Source organism: Canis lupus, chromosome 1, assembly GCF_003254725.2.
Source record: "Canis lupus dingo isolate Sandy chromosome 1, ASM325472v2, whole genome shotgun sequence".
NCBI classification, from domain to species: Eukaryota; Metazoa; Chordata; class Mammalia; order Carnivora; family Canidae; genus Canis; species Canis lupus.
Genome location: NC_064243.1, coordinates 99,190,696 through 99,215,174, shown reverse-complemented (window position 1 = coordinate 99,215,174; position 24,479 = coordinate 99,190,696). Strand labels below are relative to the sequence as shown.

General features: G+C 44.7%; 1 protein-coding gene and 1 long non-coding RNA gene across 4 annotated transcripts; one reads left to right on the top strand and one right to left on the bottom strand.

The window, feature by feature from the left end:
- Positions 1-639: 639 nt before the first annotated feature.
- Positions 640-24,029, bottom strand: NOL8 (nucleolar protein 8). 3 transcript variants are annotated; one of them, XM_025423671.3, is made up of 17 exons: positions 23,433-24,029; positions 23,204-23,345; positions 22,672-22,734; positions 21,320-21,398; positions 19,032-19,167; positions 18,472-18,540; positions 14,813-16,627; positions 13,507-13,599; positions 12,938-13,060; positions 12,668-12,758; positions 10,423-10,561; positions 9,386-9,463; positions 4,715-4,983; positions 3,226-3,346; positions 2,683-2,753; positions 1,246-1,325; positions 640-816 (listed from the first exon to the last, which is right to left on the bottom strand). In XM_025423671.3, exons 2-17 carry the CDS (start codon positions 23,340-23,342, stop codon positions 766-768), a joined length of 3,417 nt encoding a protein of 1,138 aa, XP_025279456.1. In that variant the 5' UTR covers positions 23,343-23,345; positions 23,433-24,029; the 3' UTR covers positions 640-765. The 3 variants fall into 3 exon arrangements, with proteins under 3 accessions (XP_025279456.1, XP_048950352.1, XP_048950345.1); XM_049094395.1 differs by lacking the exons at positions 19,032-19,167; positions 23,433-24,029 and having other exon boundaries at positions 23,204-23,275; XM_049094388.1 differs by lacking the exons at positions 21,320-21,398; positions 23,433-24,029 and having other exon boundaries at positions 23,204-23,268.
- Positions 2,668-3,348, top strand: LOC125752643 (uncharacterized). Its single transcript, XR_007402653.1, has 2 exons — positions 2,668-2,788; positions 2,915-3,348. It is a non-coding gene; the product is annotated as an uncharacterized LOC125752643 (long non-coding RNA).
- Positions 24,030-24,479: the final 450 nt, after the last annotated feature.

Sequence of the window (24,479 nt, the reverse complement as noted above, 5' to 3'; positions counted from 1 at the left end):
AAGTGATAAGGCTAAATCCAGAAGTTGAGCGAGTGTGTGTGTGGGAGGGAGATTCTAGGAAAAAAGTTAAATGTGGTCAACATCCACAACTCAGATCAGAGTCGAATCTCAATTGTTAGAGTAGGAAGTCAATAGGTAATGGGGTACCTGGGTGATGGGCATTAAGGAGAGCACGTGATGTTATGAGTGCTGGCTGTTATATGCAAGTGTTGCTTGTCTGAAATGTCTTGCATTTCAGTTAGTTGTTCATCAGGACACAAGTACAGAACTCAGGCTGATTTGTATTCAACTTCTTTAAAAAAAAAAGGCAAAATGGAGGTAAAGTATATTCTATACAATCAGAAATAAGTATGTCAAGTAGTCTATAATTCACACAAAGCTGAACTGGCAAACAAAAGTGCTCTTACTCATACATTTAAAAAGACTATGTAAAACCTGCGTTAGAAGATACCCAGTAGTTAATGAGAAATTAACTAGATGATGATATATAGAGATATATATATATATATAGAGAGAGATGATATATAAAAAATATTTTGGGGGATTATCTTATGCTTTGTTGAAAAAAAATTCAGGTTATTTTTTGAAAAATTACTTAGGAAGAGATACAAAGGAAATCTACAGAAAAAGACAATGATATCCATCAAGCACATTTTAATACTCCTTCACTATGAATTCTTTCTCACTTAAAATTATTTTCTGCATCACCCAATTTCCATAGGCGAGGCTTCTTCACATTCATATCAAAACCAATGCTGACATTTATTATTTTGGTTTCACTCTCCTTTTGGCATCTTTATGTTTCTTCCGACAGTCCTATAAAAACATCAAGCCTTTGTTAAAAATAAATGTGAATCATTTTCAAGGTGTTCAGTAGCTATAAAAATAAAATTCAGGTTATTCAATGTTAGAATTATGTAAACCACTATGGGAGTGCTCACTTTGAACAGAGTATTCAAACTTTCTAAATGTCTGCCATGGAAACTGTATTTTAGTCTTCCAAAAATCTCGTGATTTACTGATACTTAAGTGTGGCTGGAGCTCGGGTCCCTAAGTTGGCTGTTCTGCAGGCTGCTAACCTGCACCAGGTGTGTCGTGACCTAAACAGTGCCCCTCTGTGCGCTGGAACTGAGCATTTAAGTCATGGTCTCAGGTACTACCCTTTGTGTCTGAAATATTACACCAGGCAAATACTAACAAAATAGCACATTTTAGGAGACAGTCAATACAGAGATAGTTACTCACCATTCGCAAGTTGTTTGTTCTAGTCTCCCAAGAATTCCTGCTAATATTACTTCCCACTCCTCTCCAGAATAAATCAGAACCTACAAGCAGGAGATTAATGCCTTTAAAATGGATGATACACTAGCGCTGGCATTATCAAGGGCTTCAATTCTAGTTAACACCATTTCCCCCCCTAATTTGTTAGTTTTAAGAATATATATCCATTTTTTTACAAAATGAAAATAGAGAGGGACACCAGGATGGCTCAGTGGTTGAGCATCTGCCTTCGGCTCAGGGCATGATTCTGGGGTCCTGGGATCAAGTCCCGCATCAGGCTCCCTATGGGGAGCCTGTTTCTCCCTCTGCCTATGTCTCTGCCTCTCTCATGAATAAAAAAATAAAATCAAAATGAAAAGAAGAACCAAAATGAAAATATAGAACTTCTAGGATTTTACTGTTTATGTATTACTATTATGTATCTTGGTTTCTGTTTGTGCTAGGCTTTAAGAAAAGAATTCACCAAGAGCCTGAACTTTCAGGGTCCTAAAAACAGTTTTGCAGGTCTGGAATCTAAGCAAGTTCCCATAACAAAGAAGCCCTTGTTGATGATAATTGATGGGGGAACAGAGGACTAGCTGAGGACAAAGCACAAGTCCCAGGCAGCACATAGACAAATCCTTGCAACAGGCAGAGGGACATTCCTCTATGGACTCAACTGTCTTGATGTTAATACTTTGCTGAGGGCAGAAGGCAATCTTAGCCCGACCCCCAGGATCCTGTTAGTATACTTTAACTATACTAACTACTTTAACTATAAAGGAGTATACTCCTTTATAAATTTCCTTTATCTCTAACCTCCCAAGATACATGTTGGTGATCGTCCCCCAAGCACATGGCCCACCCATATACATCTGAAAGGTCTCATGACTCAGGTTTTATTAGACGGAGGTAAGTGACCTCTTCCTAACAATAGCTATCCTGCCTCAAGGTCCTGGAAACCTGGCTTCCAAAATTCCTTACAGAGTATGCTATTTCCAAACCCCTCCCAACTCCCAGGTATATAATTAGCCACCCCTCACAGGCCCAGGGCAGCAGCTCTTCCTGCCCATGGGTCCTGTCCCCATATTTAATAAGGCCACCATTTCATATCAAAGACATCTCAAGAATTCTTTCTTGGTCGCCAACTCTGGACTTCACCCCACTAAATCTCACCTATATTCCAAAATTTCATCAATAACGAACGAGGGAGGGAGGTGTGAGTGGGAGCTCTGTCTTCCAGGGCTTAACAAGTCCATCAGCATCAGCCTAACAGGGACCGCTAAACCACACGGCATTGCAAAGGGTCACAATTTTTGCCAAATGCTTCTTTCCTGGATGTGTGTTTCTGTATTGGAATGTGTAGTGGTGAGAGCTGTACTGTTTCCTGTTTTATACCATTTAATGGAGAAATGGACTTACCACCAAGTCTTTCATCATTCTTAGAAAAAAAGAAAAATCTAGTGCTCTCTTTTTCAGGTAATGATACTTCTCTGAAGCAAAAGAGGAGAGAGAGAAACAGATACTGGTTAGTTTATTTCAGTATTTCAGATGAAATGTTTCCACTGCAAATATAAGTGAACCATTCCTTAAATAGATCTCATCTCTATTTGCTCATTTTGGTTTAAAGTGACTCTGCCTTGTCTCCATTCAGGATTCCTCTCTTGTATCTGAAACTCTGGTAACAAAGACTGTTTGAAGTCCCACACTGGTTGCGACGGTCTCAACCCACTATTGCTACCCCAACCAGCCAGTGTTTCCTGTGGGATGGCTCCGGGGTCCTCCTTCCAGACCAGGGACTTCATACCCCCCAATCCAGTGCTACCCAGTTTGAAGGAAGAGGAAACATGCTTCCCATCACAAAAAAGGCTAGAGAACTCTAAAGGAGCCGAGAAGGAAATTACGTTGTCTTGTGGATCCTTCCATCAGCAGGTCTGAGGCTTTCTGCAGAAAGAAACTGCTTACCTGGACTTCCTGCCTTCTGTTTCTTCAGCAACATCCTCCTCTCCGGAGCTGCTGTCTTGGAAATGAGAGGCTCCCTGCCAGACAACCTTCCCGGTTTTCACTGCCTCGGCTCTGTAGGTATCTGTGTTGTCATGGCAACAGAAGGGGACAGGGCTGTAGCCACACACACTCATTTGGTCACTTTCACCATGCACATATATCTCTAAGTGTCCAGGATCTTAACCATTAATTTAAAATAGGTAGCATCTTTTTAGATTTTTAAATACGAATTGAGAGAAGGTGTCCTATATTTGGCATTGCCAGGGTGATCTGATAAGGAATATGATAATACTATAAAAAGACATAAAAACCAAAGGTTTATAAACAGGCAACATAATTTAAAAGAAGGAACCCAAAGAGTAGCACTTGTGCTAGCAAGAGAAGCTTAAAATAGAGCACAATGCAGTGAACACAGGTTTCCCTCCTGTATTCATCACTGAGGAAAGGAATGTATGTTTACACTTTCTGGAGCTGCTGAAAGTTGTGCACAGTGCCCCAGGTTCCCCAAGCACCAAAGTCATACCTCCTAGGTCACGGAGGGGTCTCATCGCTCATTCCAAGGCCAGTTTCTCTCACCTGGCTCTCGGCTGCAGGAATTACCGTCAATATCACAGCAGCTCCACTCAAGAGTTTGCAACTGACCCTGGTCCTCAAACGGACAACATGGGCCAAAGCATGCTGTCAACAGAGCATACGGTGACTGTACCACCGTATCTTATTTACAACTAATTTTGAAAAACTGGACCACTGTACCTCCTGTTGGAGGAGCACAGAACTGACATGAAGTACTGAGTGCTGATCTTCACATACACCGTGTGTATGTGAGCATGTACTCTTCTGGAGTTTACAGTGAACTTCCAGGAACGCTCTTTCCACTGTGAACACCAGAGGAGGAACAGTGGTCTCTCTTACCAGGGGAGACTGTCCCTAAGTAACAGGCATTGCTAACTTTGGCTCATGTTGGCCTTTACAGGTAAACTTCCTGAAATGGAATGCAAAATTGTATGTTTGTTGTTTTCTTCAGGTTCTGGCCCACTTCCATGGAGAATGTCTGAAACAACTGGCATATGGATGACAAAGTAGACCCGTCTAGAGCCAAGGAGTGTGTTTCCTCCTTTCCCTACCAGATGGCACTGGCTTCCCACAGGTCCTGGCTTTTCTAACTGCAAGTAAGCCATGAAGCTATTTAGATGAAGGGCATACTATATACTCTTGGGGATTGTTTCTACTCAGAAGAAGGCAGGCTGCACGTTACTGTCTGGCTTCCCTTGGTGTCACACTGAGCTCCTGCTATGTTGTTTTTGGCCATATGACACCGAATCTTATATTGTTCATCTGATGGAAGAAAAAAATTCCTCCCTCTGCTAATGTTGCACCATTACACTTAACGTAGAATCAATCACGTTCAAGCTGCCTGAAGGGAAAGTGTTAAAAAAAAATTAAAAAGTACCTTCTTTTACATCTTTAACATCTGAATCGAAAAAGGAGAAGGTGAAGCTGCTAGGCTGCTCAGCCCCAGTCGTCAGAGTGGTGGGGTTATGGACTTCCACTTTCTCACCATCACGAGTCTCATTAGAGGGTGTGTTGTCTGTTGTTTCACTGGAAACTTTTGTAGCTTGAAATATTTCTTTTAAGTCCGCAGCAATGCTATAATACATCTCCTTAGACACCTCAGGCAGCTTCTCGGCCTCCTCCCTTTGCTTCCTCCGTTTTGCTTTACTGCAGTGACATTTACAGACACATCACAAATAGACCATCAGTTGCCAGAAATTACAAGAAATTACCTTGGAAAACAAATCTCATTCTTTCAACAACCAAGAGGATTCACATATAAGACTCTATTCATAAAAGCAGAAACTGACCAATAAGCTTTTAATACACAAAACTATGCCAAGCAACTCCAAACATTATACACAAATCAAATCATCCTTTCCTCTGCACTACATTCCAGAAATCACACCTGAGATATTAGCTTTAAGCAACAAAATCACTTAACTACAACATGCCTGTTACTCACTACAAAACAAACATGCTTAAACCGTTAACTTCTAAGTTCTAAAATGCTGTTTTACAAAATTGGTGTAAAAAGATTGTCATAATTAAATTTCAAAAATGAATTATAAACATGCTAAGTCTATCTTGATATGAAATGCTGTTGTTACTATATTCCTGCTCTGCATTTATTTTCTTTGATCTCAGACAAAACCTTACATAGCTGTTTCCAACAATGAGTTTTGAGCTATTAAAAGATTAAAATCCGGGCAGCCTGGGTGGCTCAGCAGTTTAGCACTGCCTTCAGCCCAGGGCCTGATCCTGGAGACCCGGGATCGAGTCCCACGTCAGGCTCCCTGCATGAAGCCTGCTTCTCCCTCTGCCTGTGTCTCTGCCTGTCTTTCATGAATAAAATCTTAAAAAAATTAAAATCCTTTTTCCTATTATAGTCCACTCCACATATCATGAATAATACTGGGCCAAAATTCTAACTGTATTACCTAGAATAGTAAGTGAACAAGATGTCCTAAATGGTTATCTTATTGGGAGAGACTATCATGGAAAGAAATTATTTTTTTTAAAAAAAGATTTTACTTATTTATTCATGAGAGACACACAGAGAGAGAGAGGCAGAGACACAGGCAGAGGGAGAAACAAGGCTCCATGCAGGAAGCCCGACCTGGGACTCGATCCTGGATCTCCAGGATCACACCCTGGCTGAAGGTGGCGCTAAACCAATGAGCTACCTGGGCTGCCCTGGAAAGAAATTTTTAATACTTCATTTAAAACACCAACCTGCTAGGATTTAAGACAGAGATGCCCATGAAACTGAGCTCTATGAAAAATGGTGTACTTTAGGCAGTTCCATGAGATTATCCTTGAACTACTATGTGGTGGTTTTAAAAGTGGTCCGAAGACCCTTTGATCCTTTTTCCTTAAGATGTGGAATTCCGCCATTCCCTAACATGGGCTGGGCTTCATGGACCTTGAGGAACGCAATGAGGCAGATGTGAAGGGTGTGTGACTACTGAGGGTCACAGAAGGCACCACAGCATTCTTGTGCTCTCCCCTGCACATCGCCGGCTTTGGGGGGAGCCCCTGCCATGCTGGAAGAGCACGCAAGTGCCCACACGTAAGGCAAGCACCTGAGGCCTCCAGCCAACAGACATGTGGGTGGGTCATCCTGCAGGAAGTCTTCTGAGAGCGTGAGCCACAACTACCCAGTGAAGCACCCCTAAATTCCTGACCCACAGAAAATAGGACCTAAAAGGACACTAAGGTAAATGCTGTTGGAACCCAGATGGAAGGGATCCTTGCTCTGCTACGGCACAAAGCTGGACAGCACTGTGTCGCCTCCATTAAAGGAGAACTTGGGAAATGCCTACAAATAGGGAATGAGCTAGGAAGACGTCTGGGAGGGTCTGAAGGTATCTGCTGGTTTCTTCTTGCTGCCTGTGGTACAAAGTGGGCAGACAGTGAAACTAAAGACTTTCTTATAGGAGCTTGGACCTCATGGTTTGGGAGACCCCTAATTTCTAGAAGGCAAATGACATGAAATCTAAGTAATGGCTTCTAAGCAAAGATTCAATCTAAGACACAGGAAAACATGGTCTAAAGCAGGTGCTGGCGGGATCCCTGGGTGGCGCAGCGGTTTGGCGCCTGCCTTTGGCCCAGGGCGCAATCCTGGAGACCCGGGATCGAATCCCACATCGGGCTCCCAGTGCATGGAGCCTGCTTCTCCCTCTGCCTGTGTCTCTCTGCCTCTCTCTCTCTCTGTGACTATCATGAATAAATAAATAAAATCTTTAAAAAAAAAAAAAATAAAAATAAAGCAGGTGCTGGCAAACTATGCCCAAGAACCAGATCCAGGCTGCTGCCTAACTATATGTGGACTGCAGATTAAGAATATCTTTTATGCTTTGAAATGGCTGGAAAAATAAAAACACGATTTTGTGACATGGATAGATTATGTGAGTGTAAACGCGTCTGGCTAATACTTTTATTAGAACACAGCCTCCTTCACTTTGCTTCTGATCAGCTGTGGCCATTTCCTTTCATGAAGGCAGAGCAGAGTCACCACAACAGACAAAATGCTTCCTGTCTGATCTGTAACAGAGAAATCTATAGACCCCAGTCTAAATAGAAAGGAAATTCCTTTGTTAAGACCCTCGTCATAGCTCAAAAACCTCAACCATCTGACCAATAAAACTCCTAAAGACTTTACAGGTGGCGTCTCAGCAGAAGCCCACAGTAAAATAGCTTCTCTCAGAAATGACTGGTGGCTGTGGTTTCTGCCTCATGAGAGTAAACCTCAAGAAGATTCACAGGAGGCCCTCCAATAGTTTAAGAGAAATAGGTTAGCGGAAACACCAGCTTGGATCAACAGGTATAAAGGCATTCTACAGTGGTGAGGCTTTTGGATTCCCACATTTCTACAAGCAAAGAGCAGGCTGAGAAAAATCACTAAGTCACCAACACATGCCACCATTCACTAAAACAAAAGGATGATTCAGAAGGCAGAGTCAAGAACCACAGAGAATTATTACCAGGCCTGTGGTTCTAGCCAAAAACTGCTCACACTTCCCGGTCTGGACCTTAGAGTTGCTGTGGGCCAGTGACCCCCATGCCTCCTGCTTCCCTCAGGTGAACAGTGGGGCTGACAGCAGCCATCCTGAGCCTGTGCCACCACTGTATGTTTGTGGAGGGAAAGGTGTGACTTGTCCCTGTAAGCTCACAGTCCTTTTGTCTCTCATCAGAAGAGCTGTACTAAAGGAGCCATGACCATTGGGCCTCATCTGCCTCTAGATCTGATTTGGATGAGAGGACCCCAGACTGTGAACAGATACTGTACAAGTGAGGCTTCTGGGGCCTCAGGGAGGGGTGAGTGTATCCTGCATGTGGCAAGAATGTATACACAATCTGTGGCCGGCCAATGGGCAGATTATGGCAGTCTCAAGTATGTCCACAAATTCCTCATTACTTCTCCCCTTAAGAGGTGTAGTTTCCAAGCCCCCCACCCCCATCACAGTATATGGGCTGGAGTTGGTGACTTGTTTCAAGAAAACTGAATAAGGCAGATTGTCAAGACTGAAGGCTATGGCCTCCTCCTTCTCTTTGGGTCATCTGCTCTGGGAGACACCAATCCCAAACAGCCTTCACTTAGTTCTCCGAATGGCAGCATTCACTGTAAATACAACGCAGTCAGCAGAACTAAAAGGTTACTATCAATACATTACGGTTAACTCAACTCAAGCTTTGTTCTCACTTTCCCATTTTCTTCACCAAATGTCTTTTTTATTCCAGGTTCTAACTCAGGATACCGCATGGTCCTTAGTGATTTTAATGGTAGGAAAATAAAGGCACTAAACCAGGCAGAGTAGTGGTTGCTCCAAGTATTCGCAGTTTTTAACAAACTGATAGTGTGACAGCAGATGCGCAGGAAACAGCAGCTCTATCACACTACAGCAGAGTAGGCGACTGAATCGCTGCCCCCAGAAAGATATGTCCAGGCCCTAATTTCTAAAACCTGTGAATATTCCCTTATTTGGAAAAAGGTCTTTGTAGAGTTATTAACTACCTCACAAAGAGGAGATTTTCCAGGATTATCCCTAAGTGCAATCACAAGTGTCCCCATAATAGACACAAAGATGAAAGACACAGAACAGGAGGCCATGGCAGCCGCAGTGAAGGGATGCCATGGACTGCTGGCGGTCAGTGGAGGCCAGGAGTGAGGTGGGACACAGATGTTTGCCCCCGGCCTCCTAAGAGAACACAGTTCTTCTAATACCCTTGATCTCAGGCTCCTAGTCTCCAGAAATGCGAGAAGATACCTTCTGTGGTTTTCAGCAAGTCTATGGTGATGTGTTACCACAGACAAGAGACAGTAATACAAGATGGGGACACCACACGGGCCCAGGAACATGTGTCACTTATATGCAGGAGATCCCTTTGTTTAAAGGGAAGCCTTTTTCCACCATGACAATAGTTTCACTCTAACTTTTCCCTCCCTGGTCCTAAACTAGATACGATGCGGACCAATGGGTGGAGATGGGTTACTGTCTATTTCTCTCCTTGTCTGAAATGAGATTAGTTTCTATGATCCTGCTACAGAGAGAAGTACCTGATTTACCTTTCCTTTGGTTTATCATTGCTCTTCCTCTCGTAAGTGGAGTGGTCATGCCTTGTTGGATCATAACGTACGACGTCCCTGTGTACATAACGGACATGAATAAGTTGGCAGAGAGAAATCAGAACATAATGCAAAAAAATTAATAGCAAGTTATAATTCAACATTGGGACAATTCCAGTTTTTTTTTTTTTTTTTACAATTCCAGTTTTTGAGCAAGACAAAACCACATACTCAAAGAAGAGTATCAGAATCTTATCAGAAAGTCGTATCTTAAGTTACCTAGTTTGGAGTTTCTCTGAATCTTTTTTTAACATTAAAAATTATTTCACACATACTAAAATACAGATAAAGCTGGATTTGCATAAAATATTTTATATTTTATAATTAATTAAATTAAAATTAATTATAAAATATAATTAAACATAAATTAAATTTAATTTAATTATATTTTAAGTATTTTAGTAGTGAAAATAGGGGGAAGTGAGTAAAAGTATAGAAAAGAAAAGTGGGGGTGCCTGGCTGGCTCAGTCTGTAATGCACATGACTCTTAATCTCCAGATAGTGAGTTTATGTTCCCTGTTGGGCGAAGAGCTTAAAGAAAAGCAAACAAAGCCCCCCCCCCAAAACAAAAAAACCAGAGAAGTGATCACATGTTGGTGACTGGAGAAGCCGGTGTACCAGGGTTTTAATACAACAGTTTCTACAAATTTTGTGTTTAAAATTTTCTGTGATGATAAGTTACATTTATATAGCTTTACAGTTAATATTGAAACCACTGCCCAGCTGCTTCACTTGAAAGCAATGCCGCTCTGATATCTAAGCACAAAAATAGAGAAAAAATTTTAGTTTCTTGAAGTGAGCCACTGGGTCAACGATAAGTATATTTTTGAGGGTCTGATACATTTTGCCAACTGCCCTCCCTAGGATGTTAAAATGGCCTCATTTTTTTTTTTTAATGGCCTAGTTTTAAACTGAGTTCAATTAGGCATTTATGTCCAAGGAAAATAGGGTGTAACAGACAAGAACATAAACCACACCTAAATTTCTTGGCAGCTACTGATCCTTTGTGCATAGAGTTGCTCAAGGTGGTGTGCAAAACACTCTGCACGACGTTCAGGGCTTTGAGCTTCTCTGCAGCAAGCTCCTCTTCCTCGGCTGTTTTCTTCTCATTTACCTCTTAGAGGAAAAGGGACATTTAGTAATCTCTTGGCAAACAACTTGAGGAACCTCAATCATCAATTATCAAGTATCAAACATGGGCAAAGCACGTTCAGACAGGAGAAAAATCCAAACCCATTTTCCTAAGCTTCCCAACCCCATGACCCTCAGCGCCACAGGGAATCCAGAAGTCACATGACCAACAAATGAAAAGTCCCATTTCCACCTGTAATTATGAAAACAATCTGCATTTGATGGCTTTCAGTGACAAGTTAAAGTTTTTAAGGTAAAGATCCATAATGTAACATAGCAAGATGCCAATCACAAAACCATGGAGATTACAGACTCTGACTTTCTAACACTCTAAAAACCTATTTTATATTACATGTCAACTTAAAAATGGAAGATAGTGATGGATGGCAACTCTCCTAACACGTTGTGAGACAGTTCCTCGGCCTTTGATTCAGTAATAAATGCTGCAGGAAGAGCTATGTGTCCTACACACGCAGGGCATCATGGACCCAAACGCTGTTACACTGTTATCTTCAACGACAAGAAACGCAAACATCATACAACAAACACAGCTAGTCTGGATTACAGACCAAAATACAGAGAAGCCTGGAAGATCCCTGAACTCACTGCAGAAGATAAGCAACTAAGTAGATACCTGAATAAAACACTAGTTTAAGTAAGTTCTCTATAGAAATCCCCCACGTGTCTAAGGATTCAAAGGAGGTAGACACTATGTTCAATTGCATCAAGAAATGCTTTATAAACCAGGTGTAGTCTAAGGCAGGAAAGAAAAGTGGATCCCTTGAGGGGGTGTCTGCCAGGTGTAGGAAACAAAATGAACACATACATTGAAGAAAATGCAGTGTTGATAGTATATTAGGTTGAATCACGTGAATGTGCTAATATGCGACAACTTTCACTTTGAAAAATGGCAATTTTCGGGGATCCCTGGGTGGCCGCAGCGGTTTAGCGCCTGCCTTTGGCCCAGGGTGCGATCCTGGAGACCCGGGATCGAATCCCACGTCGGGCTTCCGGTGCATGGAGCCTGCTTTTCCCTCTGCCTGTGTCTCTGCCTCTCTCTCTCTCTGTGTGACTATCATAAATAAATAAAAATTAAAAAAAAAAAAGGAAAAATGGCAATTTTCATTTTGACCTGTGTCACTTGCCTGCAGAAGAGTCATTGTGATTCACAAAAAATTAAGCCTGAAAAGTTGGGAGGGAATGAAATAAAAGGTCCTCTGACTGTGCTAAGGATGGATGTGCCACCAGCAGAAACAGGGGGGTCTGAGCTGCTGGAGAGAGAACCACAGGTGGCTTGCATAGCATTACTGCGGGCAGGGACACCAGTGAGAAACGTCCATCAGGTGCTGGGAACAGAACAGTCTGGAGCAGAGGAGACCCACATGTGGAAACAACTCATGGACAAGGAGAGGCTGAAGCCACAGGGAACCTAAGGACCTCAGGAAGCATCTTAACCTAGAAGCAAAGGGAATGAGGAGGAAAATGAGGGGAGTTAGGCTGCAACAGGAGCAGGGGGAAGAGAACATCTCAAAGTGGTCAATAGCAACAGAAGCAACAGAAGCCACAGGCAGGCTGCAGAGGTGGAAGCCTGCGGTAACGCCAGGGCTCTTGACAAACCAGGCATCCACAGCTGTGAGGGAACACAGATCCAAGAGGCCAAAGCTCAGAAGGCAATCTCCAGTCACAGCACCCAAAGCAGCTATTCCATGGCTCAGAAACACAAGTTGGTGTGGTGTGGACCCTGGAAAAATTACTCTCTGAACCTTGGTTTTCAGAGACATAGACTACATAGAATACTCACCTCAAAGAATCAGAGTGTGCATTTTCAATAAAAAGCCACCGCTTCTGAATTACATGTACTTTATGCTTTAATTTCAAGTTTAGAATGAAAAAGATGGGAGTGGCAACTAGAAAGCTGGCAGGGTGGAAGGAATGGCTTTTCTGGGGACCCAAGACCTAACTGTGTTCCGGGAAGAAGGGCAGCACAAGCCTCACGGTTCCAGGTCTTGAGTGCAGTTTCTTGTCAACCACCTGACTTCACAGGGACCCCCAGCTCTGACATCAGGACTGTTGGGACAGTGAGATATTTACCTTCCTGCTCCTCTTCACTGTCACTCTCCAGAAATCGGGAGTCCATGCGGAATCTGTGGTCGGTGCCGAAGTGAGACTGCAAGTCCATGAGCTACACAGACACACAAACAGCTCAGCTGGGAGCCATGTTCCCATGACCATGCTCTTACACAAGACCCTGCATGTGCCCCTCCCACACCCTGGAGTCCCGGACAGCAGCTCTACCCGGGTGGATCCAGCGCACCACAAACAAGGACATGTTGCAGGTGGGATTATCTGGTCTTCACTAACCTTCTGCCCAGCTCTGCCCTCAAACTGAGGTTTAATTTGGAACCTGTGACTATCATCTTCGGATCCAGATTGTTCATCCTCGCTGCTATCAAACAGCCTCCCAGCTGCTCTGCTTATGGACTCCTGGAACAGAGATGCACATAGTGGACACACACAGGAGTGCTCATTAACAACTGAGGCAATCTGCAATCTTCCTCTCCCATTTAAGAACCAGTAACCAGGATGCATCTCCCAGGAAAGGGTAGATGGTTAGTATAGAAACTCCTAACTCAAGCACATTGGCATGGCCTCTTGGGTCACTAAGCGGGGAGCTCTGAGGACAGCTGGATTGGGGGTGGGGGGGGGGGGCACTGTCTGCAGGGTTTCACTAGTAGTGATGCTGCCTGGCAGATTATGTGAGGGGAGATTCATATGGGGGGGAAGTCTCCAAGGCCCCAGGTGTTGGTGCGAATGGTGGTCGGAGGTGCCCTGGGGGCTCAGGAGGACCTCATGTTGAATGTGGCCGTTGTCAGGAGGCCCTGGTAGCCAAGAGTGGTGGAATGCCCACAAGGACGTCCTCAGCTACCTACCTCCATGGGCTCCTCACCCAGATGGCTTTGCTCCTCTGTGTCACTGTCAGAGTCAAAAATGATGTGTGTTGGCTTATTCTCTGGATGACCATCCTAGAGGAGTGGACAAAGGTATCAAACCATAAGACAGCCCCTTGTCTCCTTTCCTGGCCAAGGCCCTGTCTCATTCCTTAGTGTGAATGCCACCACCCACTTGTTTCCTAAGATGGAAAATTAAGACTTCTTGCCCAGTTGGTCCTCAAGTTAGTTCCAAGTGTGGACCTTCCTGGTACCTTTTAAGTCTATTCCCACTGTCACTGCCTTGGTTCTGGCTCATGACCTCCCCTGTTGTTAGGGCCTGAACCATTTTTCCCAGGTCGAGGCTGGCTACTGTTTTCTGTGAGGGACCAGAGAGAAAATATTTTGGGTTTTGTAGGCTACATATAATCCTGGTCTTATATTTTCTTCTTTAAAATGCTTTATAAACATAGAAAGCATTCTTGGCTTGGAGGCTATACCACAACGGGCCCTGGGCTGGATGCCTATGAGCTGTAGTGTGTGGATTTCTGTTTCAATATATACATACGAATCTTCACTCCCTTCTTTCCACAGCCACAGAACAAAGTCCCACATCCAGAGCCTTCCCACCACTTGCCCTGCTCTTCACTCCAGCATCCTCGTCCCCGTACATCTCAGTTACACTGACTGCAAACTCTCCTTTGTACAAACTGCCCCCGTCTTCCCCCGAATGTCTTTCCTTTCCTTTCCTTTCCCACCCTTCTGCCTCCATCAGCCAGTTCCCATAGATCCCTCTACCTTAGACTCTGTTCAGGCTGAGGGAGCCCCCTACCACTCCTCCCAGCTGACTTGCTGGGGTGCATGGGCACTCTTCTCTCTGGCTCCCATGGGCCTGAACTGCGGCTCTGTGCCCACAACACCATGAGCCAATGGCTGCCAGAGGCAGGGACCTCAATCCTCATTCCACAGGCCTAGCACTGCTATGATGGCCGGGACTTCACAGACATGGTTGTTGAAAGAATGGGTAAAGTCAGCATAGAGAATCTTAGCAGAATATATATGTGAATTCTGACACATTAGGACACGTCACAGAATTACACCAGTTATAGCTTCCAAAGGAAAAGAAATCACAAATAAAACCTTAAAATGTTTTCAGTGAACAGAATTCAATCTTGATTTCTCTGGTATAAAGATACAAGGTGACAAAAGCTTCTGACTCAAGGAACACAGCATGAGAAGGGTGGGTGCTGGGATGCCTCCACAGGAAGGAAGGGTGGACTTGTGGTGCCCAGACCAGGAGCGCACTCACCAAGTCCGCCAGCGCATTATGAACCAGCTTCTTCCGCACTTCCTTAGCTTTCTGCCTTGCGTCCAAGGCTGCCAAACGCTTCTGATTGTCTTCAGCATGCTTCTCCTTAGCATCAACACTGGACCAACTGTTCACACCAAGAGGGAAGCTGGCATTGCTTTCCTGAGCGTCTCTTTTGGAAGAGTCCCCTGGTGCTTTCCCAGTCGCTGGCTGGCCACTCTGTCCGGAGCCCTCTCCAGCCTCCCTGGTCCTGTGGCAGCAGTCTTCATCAAAGCCTACCGTGGGGATCTTTGTACCAATACTTAAGGATCTCTCATCTTTTAATGGCAACAGACTAGAAATAGGATTTCTACGTTCCACTTCCAAACTGCTAGGGGACACCATCTTGTGATCCTGGCTCTTGAAAGCAGACTGTCTCTTTCGAGGCTGAGTTTGGTTTGGGTCATTTGTCTTCCTTGCATGTTGGAGAAGAGTTATTTTGCTTGATGAGCCATAGGCAGGTGGACACCCCTTCTCCACAGACATGCTGCCGGGACCAAGTTTCAAGGAATTCTGATCTGTATTTACATTGTCAGAGGCAACATTCTCTTTTAAGGGTTTTCTTACTGATTCTTTTCCATAGAGACAGCCCACCCCCTTGAAAGCCTGGAATTTTGGCTTTAAGTTGTTTTCCTTTGATTTCTGTTTTTCACAAGTATTCTCTTCTCCTTCTAAAAGGGCAGCCACAATCTCCTCGGGACGGATACACGGCCGGGCTCTGTGCAGGCCACCTGGAGTCCTGTCAGCCTTGGTGGTGGTTTCCTGGCCACTGCTCTCAGGATCTTCTGGAGACTGAAGGTCACCACAAGCCAGCTGTTCCAGATCAGCTAACGTGAGCTGCACACGGAGGCAGTTTTTCATCATGGCGTCATACTCCTCATCTCCCGAAGACTCAGAGAATTCTGACTCAGAACCTGCATCTTCCCTGCTGCTACAGTGGGGTATAACCCTGGCACCAATGGCTTGCTCTGGGTTAGTCTTCCTTTTTTGTGCTTTAACACAATGATCCGAAAGCTCACAGTTTCTTCTATTTTTCAAAAATGTTTTCTTGCATGCAGACCTTTCCATCTGTGAAAACTCTGTGTTTTTGATCTTACCAGCCTTTTTCTTTGCTGTGACAATCTCATCTGTATCTCCTGAATCATAGTTGATTTCATTTCCTAGGACATTACCTTCCCCATCCTGGCAGGAGACGCCACTGATGCCTAACGCTGTTACAGAAGGCAGCTTTTGGACACCTGACTTGAAGTCCCCTCGTACGACTTCAAATGGCTCATCTGCAGAGTCACCCACTGAGGACCATGTGGTTTTCCCCAGGCTTTCCTCCCGAGCAATCACTAGTCTTATCTCCTCTTCAGAATCAGTATCGTCATCAGACATATGATCTCTGCTCCTGGCAGCTCCCATGCCAGAGGTCTGAACAAATACGTTTTTAAGTTTCTGGCAGTGAGAAGCAGGGGGATGGGGTGACTGAGTAGTGATAGGTTTACAGGGCACTTCCTGTGCTGCCTCTTGCTGTGTGGGATGTGGACTCCTCCGGACCGTGTGGGGTCTGGCTCTCACAGCTGGAGATGCAGCAGGTGCCTCATTCTGCACTTTGACTCTCTTCTGGGGGGGGCTGTGAACAGCACAGAACTCCCCTCGTTGCTTCTTATTCATAGGGTTATCCCCGCCTTCCAGTTCCCAGGTGAGGCTGGAGACAGGGGTGGCATGTGTGACATCCTCTGCAATCTTCTTTAGGTTGTGGCAGTATTTCGATGGGTCATACTTCATGATGTTACCACAAGTCAAGGAATAAAACAGAAGCACCAGATTTTAGGAAAACCCATCACTGTGGTGAAGTACAAGGAGGAGTCTGATCTTGAGCAGCTCCCTTACTTGGCCTGCCCACCCTTTCTCAAGCAATATGGGCACTTCCCTGGGTGACCTCAGGTCTGTGAAACTGGCATGTCCAGAGTTGAAACCGAGCAACATCATGGTTCACCCGCAGGAAAAGGAAACCTGTTCAGGTTATATTCCAGGCACAGGGGCCACAAGCAGTTCTCTGTGAACCTGTACTGATACCATAAAGCAGAGCAAGGGGCATGAGCAGGGCACAGCTGGGTGTTGCACATCCTTCACTCCAACTGTGCTTGGCCATTCCTGCCTCCTCAGTACTGGCTCATTCTAGCTCTGATTCTCCCAGCTCAGTAACATCCATTCCATATTCTGGTCACTCTCCGCATTTTGTAGGTTTTTTTTTTTTTTTTAAGATTTTATTTATTTATTCATGAGAGACACAGAAAGAGAGGCAGAGACACAGGCAGAGGGAGAAGCAGGCTCCATGCAGGGAGCCTGACGTGGGACTTGATCCCGGGTCTCCAGAGCCACAGGCAAAGGGAAAAGCAGGCTCCATGCAGGGAGCCTGACGTGGGACTTGATCCCGGGTCTCCAGGATCCAGCCCTGGGCTGAAGGCGGCGCTAAACTGCTGAGCCCCATTTTGTAGATATTTATTAGAAAGCTAGTAATTCTCTTCCAGGCCTGTTTTGTTGCTAACATTGTCCAGAAAAATTCTAGTTAACGTCAAAGTGTTGTGAGGACAGCTAGCATTTGCTGATTTTCTAAAACATGAATAGGCAAGCATATGGTGCTTTGGGAGATCACTCCTAATGACAACTAAATTAGCCTTTGGTAACTACTGAAGGCACACCAAATATGTGAGATGTGCCAGGCGGTGTCTCTTGTTGCCCAACTTCACACTCTCCTTGAATGTCCTCCTCTTGCTGTTGGTGGCTGCTACACAGGGAAGGCTGAGAAGATGTCAGCTTTCCTTGACATTAGGGGCCCTGGCAGGGGAGCAGGAACAGGTGTGGCCAGGCCTCCAGGGGCCCCAGGTAGCACAGCAGCTGTGAGTAATGAGGACATACCTCTGGTTCTCTGGGTGGTAGTGGTCTGCTGCAGTGGACACCCTGACCATCAGCTGCTTGCTCCTTCAGCACCTGTTTATCCCAGTTGTATATACCACATCCCCTCTGGAATATCTGGAGCTGCTTTTGCTTCCCTGACTGGCACACAAGGTTACAGCTCTATCCACAAGTCTGTGATGCTAGGAATTCAAGGTCCTGGACAATCTGACTTCATTTCCTCAAGGGAACAGGTATCCTCATTTGCGCATCCAGGGTACACATGACTTCAACTCACCATTCTCCTGCCCATCTATCTACATGTTCCTACCTACCACCTTCCCTCTGCCTGGTCTTCTTCCTATCACATTCTGCTATGCAAACCATACCTCCTCCAATGCCTTCTTTCACTACAGCCGAGCTGCCTCACCCTTCTGTAGTACCGACGGAATGGCCCTGAATCATGTCAAACGAGTTAACAGGTTCAAGTGCTTTGACAAATGTCACTTATGTCACTCACTAGTATAAAACCTCTTTACACTCTCACTTGCCTCTCATTATTTCACACTGGTAAGCAGGTAGGTCTTATCTTGCCTAGAGATGTAGAACATAAAAATTTAAGCATCTAAAATTTACTGACAGAGGCAGTGAAATTCTAATGGGATGAAGTGAACTTCTGTAAGTATCCGCTGCTGTGGTAAATAATAGTTACTTTGAAAGGCCAACCGAAAGGATATTTTACGCTTATGTTGATTCTTTAGATGAAGGACAGGTAAGACTCTTCCAAATTTACTCACAACCCAATTCTAAAAGAAAAAAAAAAGAATACATTTACTATGTATGTCAGAAATGGAAAAAAATAACTGCATTGCATAAACATAACTTTAAAAATCAAACTTACAGTAAGTCATGATTACTGTTGGGTTTTGTCTTTGATGATGAAACATGAGTTTTCAAAAAGAGTGTATGAGTAAAGAAAAACAAGGACAAGTGGGGCAGCTATGAGTCTCATATAAATCATGTAGAACGCAACAAAAACACCAATCATTAAAAGTTGTAGCCTCACCACATATGTCCCTTGGGAGACCCACCTTCACTTAGATTTTGATTTCTTCCTGTAAGATGAGGGAGAACTGTGCTTACTGGAGACTTGTAAACACACTCTGAAAACCATAGAGCACTGCCTGGGTTGTGCTTCAAAGCAAGGGAAAAAGCAACTGCTCTAGACACAGCACCCATGGTCACACAGACTGAGGACTTGGTTCCTGGGCTACTCAGGCTGCCAGTAGAGACTCACTTTGTGCCCTGGCACTTCTGTTCCTGGCACAGCTTTCATATGGAAATCCACCACTTTCATCTTTTCCAAAAAGCTGGTATTGTCTATTGTTGATTTCTCTTTCTTTGCTTTTGCTTCTTCTCTTTCTTGGGCCAATCTGAATAAATATAAATAAATAAAAGAGTTGAAAGCTAACCATGCTCTCAACAACGGGTTTTTTTTTTTTTTTTTCTTTTTTTTTTAAAATCCTGTAAAGCTGTTTGACTTCATAGTGATTATTCAGGACCTCTCAATTTTCCCCTTCCATCCTCAATCGCTCCACTCTTTATGAGAAAGAGTTGCCTTTCAGAACCCAATCTGCCAAGTCCTGATTATTTCCACCTTCTAAATGGAAAGAATGTAGAATGCCATCTCAAGCTTCCAATTCAAACTCCCCCAACTTATTCAGGCCTGGGCAGCTACACTGATCATCCTCATGGGCTTCTTTGCCTCTGGTCTGTCTCCTTTATGTTCCACCTTCCAGAATGACAGAGTCATGCTTTTTTTTTTTTTTTTTTTAAAGATTTTATTTATTTATTCATGATAGTCACACAGAGAGAGACAGAGAGGCAGAGACACAGGCAGAGGGAGAAGCAGGCTCCATGCAGGGAGCCCGACATGGGATTCGATCTCGGGTCTCCAGGATCGCACCCCGGGCCAAAGGCAGGCGCCAAACCGCTGCGCCACCCAGGGATCCCAGAGTCATGCTTTTTAAGCATGCATGCCCAGATATTCCCAAGCAGCAGCACTACATGCTCACCCTGCTCAGAACTAGGGCTCTACCTCCTGCAGAGTAGGCACTGAATTGCTAATGGATAAAGTCCCATCACTACCTTGTTCACAGAGGCCCTGAGCTGAAAAGCCATGTCAGATTCTCACCGTCCTTCAAACTATGCCTTCCGTAGTCTACTTCCCATTTCCTGGTCCTAGAACAACTTAATCAACTATTCTGGTTACGCCAGCTATACATCCCTAAACTGGTTCCTATTTGGAAAAAGTTCCCAAACCCACAGAATCTCTCTCCTTGAGAATAGTATCTCTCAGGATCTTAATATGCTCTAATGGTTATTACAATACCTTATTATTATTTTTTTTTATGATAGTCTCAGAGAGAGAGAGAGAGAGAGGGGCAGAGACATAGGCAGAGGGAGAAGCAGGCTCCCTGCACCGGGAGCCCGATGTGGGATTCGATCCCGGGTCTTCAGGATCGCGCCCTGGGCCAAAGGCAGGCGCCAAACTGCTGCGCCACCCAGGGATCCCTACAATACCTTATTTTTAAGTCACTTGCAAAATTAACCTTATGCCTCTCATACAGGGACTTCCTATTATCTTTGTGTCTTTGTATGATTGTATCATAAACAGCCAAAATCAACAGAAGTGATTTGGTAGCGTCTACTAAAATTCTAAATGTACATAAGCCTATGATATAGCAACTCCTCTGTGGACATAAACCCAAAACCCCCTTGCACTATGTAAGACCATCCTCAAGGTTCATCTATTATGAGAAGTGGAAAAGTCTAAATGTCCATCATCAGAGGGGGACAACCCTGTGGTATAGTCTATTTTCTAAAACAGTGCTAAATCATTACAAAAAAGGGGGATCATCTACAGCCTCACAGAAGGTTGTGTTTACAAAGATAAAGTAGGTAAATATAAATATACCCTAAGTTGAAACATATGTTGGGGCTCCTGGGTGGCTCAGTGAGTTAAGCATCTGACTTTGGCTCAGGTCGTGATCTCAAGGCCCTGGGATTGAGTCCCGAGTTGGACTCCCTGCTCAGTGGGGAGTCTGCTCCTCTCTCTCTGCCTTCTGCTACCCTTACCTGTGTATTCTGTGTCAAATGAATAAATAAAATCTTAAAAAAAAACCCCAAAAAACAACATATGTAAACATACTGCATTTTTTTGTGCATCTGGGGTTGTAGGGAGTCACAGTTGAAAGGGATTTTAGGGCAGCCTGGGTGGCTCAGTGGTTTAGCACCGCCTTCAGCCCAGGGTGTGATCCTGGAGACCTGGGATCGAGTCCCATGTCGGGCTCCCTGCATGGAGCCTGCTTCTCCCTCTGCCTGTGTCTGTGCCTCTCTGTCTCTCATGAATAAATAAATCAAATCTTAAAAAAAAAAAAAAGGGATTTTAGCTCTACTTGTAATGTTTGAATGTTAAGATTGCAGTAACACACTACTTGATAGTTTCAAATCAATTATGTAAATGTATAAAACCACTTACAATATAATGAAATAGGGTTTAAATTCATGCAGAACATATCTTACCTGTGCAAAAAACTTTCTTTTGCCAGTTGAATTTGTAGTGTTCCACCTTTCCATTTTGTTTTATTTAAAATAGACATACCTATAAAGCACAGAATTATTACCCAAATACACAGTGATGCAGAAATATATGGCAGGATGTGCCTTTTCTAATTAGCTAGTACCAAAAAAGCACACTTGTTTATCACAAAGAGGCACAGAAGAGATACAGCAAACAGGACCAAGGAAGAAAAGGCCTAGATCCTGGTGTCAGCTCTGTGACCCACCAAGGAGTCCTTAAGTTCTCTATCAACCAGTGTTCCTGGAAGAACTGAATAAAGCAAACATGTAAAACATAGAGCGAAATTTATCATTCTTCCACAAAGATATGCTAGGAACCTCAGGTGAATGACATTTATTTGACATTTCATCGTTATCACTCCTACTAAAACTATAAAACATGAATTAATTTTAGAGAGTGAATCAGAAAACACTGAAATCCTGTAGAACTTCATTGTCTCACGCTAATTATTGCTATGTAACTTGCAAATAAATTAGCTGCAGACGACTAAACTGGGTTTCAACTGCTACGCCCCAAAAGCTGATTCTTATTACCTACCATCAACTTCATTAATAATAACCACAAACAGAAGTTTCTATGTTTTCGGTACTACACTAAGCACAAATGTTTTACTCAATTTAAACTTTATGGTGATGACATCAGCAGTATCTCTGTCACATTTCAGATAAGTAAACTGGGGCTTCTAGGTTAAACAATTTGTCACAAGTCACATAGCAGAGCTGTTCTTAACCACCACTTACTTCTCACTAAGTAAGAGGATACATCAAAAATTTTTTTTTTTTTTTTTGGCAAATGAGAACACAGAAGGCTGATGGCTCTCTTTCTCCATTAGCATGTTTTCTTTTCAGTGTCTTGACTTTGCAGCCTCTAATAAGTCGCACACATTACTGATAGAGATTTCATAATTTTAAGAATATGGTCTTACAAGGGCATGCTGTAAAGCCCCCCTAAGGATGATTAATGACAAGAATATGCTGCCTGAGAAATGAACACACCAGGAAAGGAAGAGATTGGCATAATATTCAATGTTTAACAGTTTCTATGAACATGTGTTCTCTTGTCTAAAATATCTGAGAATACCATGTTTGAGCAATGATCTGCCATATATCTGCTGCCGCCAAATGGGATGGACCTAAATCTGCTGAGTTGTAGGATGTTGGGATTCTCTTGACCATGGCTATTCCTCTGGATGTTTCTCAAGTGGTGGTTAAGGTTTAGATTTAGTACCAAAGTTATTCTAAGTTATACAGTGACATCAACTGGCAAATAGAAAGAATAGAACAATCTTACTTACATTTGTTCAGGTTTTCTTCTGCCACTCTGATGTTGATATATGCAAAGACTTTCTGTGGGTTTCCTTAAAAAAAAAAAAAAAAGGATTAAACTTTTACCCGCAGAACAATGTAAAAATGATTAAGTTTTTAACTTAGAACGATGATCTTTGGAATCTCACTTTTTTCAAAGAAAAATCTTGTTTTTCATTGGATACAAAGATTGCATTTTTGTATGCACATATCAAAATATTTCAAAAGAAAAAGAAGGGTTAAGCAGTTAAAGTTTCAATTGTATGTTACAGTCTAACAGGACACCTGGTAAATATTAGAATTTTAGCTTTGTAAATGGAAAGCTGCATGTTTCAGAAAGCAGATGTTTTGCAATTTAGAATGCCTTTTGACTTCAGAAATGTAAACCTGGGCCAGTTCCACATTTTATATCACACCTTCGCAGCAGGGGCTGTACACACACCACTCCGCCCTAGGGCTTCCCTACTCTATGACACATCAGAGGGATTGAACAGGCCTTAAGGACCCACGAGGACGAGTTACCTTGGTCATCTCTCCGAGTGATCATCTCCACCTCGGAAACGTCCCCGAATCTGCTGAACCGGTCCCGAAGGTCCGCGGAGGTCACGTCCCGGCCGAGGCCGCCCACGAACAGGCGCTTTACCGCGTCGTCTGCCTTCATATCCTGCCGGGAAAACACGTCTCCACCCACTCGGAACGGTCTCCTACTTCTTGTCACTTCCGCAGCAAACCCCTGCTCCTTTCCCCGCACCTCCAGATCACATGGGTCGCCAGGACCTGGGTCTCCCTCCGAATTTTATCCGGGGACACTCTGCTCAGGCCCTGAGTCCGTGTCCTGGGAACGCACTTCGTAACCGCAGTCGTACACCCGCGCAGACGCGGACACACTTCCCCGCCACTGATGTGTGCAGCTGTTAGTGTTTTCCCTTCATTCGTTCGCCCACTTGGAGCGCAACCGGTGGAGACGAGACGTGGCCTGGGCACCGACCGGTGCTCCTCCGTCCGTGACGGGCACACGGGGGAAGCAGGTCCCGCGCGGCCACACCGCGGGCGTCTGCCGAGCGAGGCGAGGACAGGCCGTTTTTCCACAGCTCGCGCGGCGGCGGCTCAGGTAGGGTGAATCCGCGCTCAAGCACACCGTGACCACCCACTCTGATCTCAGAGCCCGGCAGGCTGCACCGGGAAGGGTGCTGGAAAGCCCTTCTGGGGTTAGAGGGCACGGACCCTGCCCTCCCCGACGACTGCCAGACCCCCACCGCACCACGCGCGACTCCGAACAGCGCCCAGAGCCGCGCTAGAGCTCGGGGCGTGAGCTACCGCCCCCAGCTTTCCAGGGGCCTCCCCCCGCCCTTCCCTCCCAAAGACCCAGAGACGACCCCGCCCCCTCCCGCACCCCAAGTCCACTTCACCACCGCGCGGTCCGCGCCCCACGGTGCTCAGGTCCCTAACTTCTAGTCACGTGGCCCAATAGGCGCCGTCTGTCTTCCTTCCTCCCGGATTTCCAATCCAGCTTCCCAGGGTTCCGCTACCGTACTCAGTTCCCGCGTACTCTTCGTTTGCGGCCCTCTGGAGTGCCGTGAGGCCGCCATCATCCTGCCCTCAATGTCCTCAGGACTCCAAACCGAAAATCCCTAATTCCTACTATTCAACCATCGCCTCGGATTCTTTGATTCCTGGACCAGCATGGCGAAAGTGAAGGAGCGGACGGAAAAGCTCGAGGCTCCGGGTCACGTGGTCCCGGAAGCTCCGCTCGCCCTTGCGACTCGCCCGGGCGGCTCCACAGTCCACTCGGAGAGGG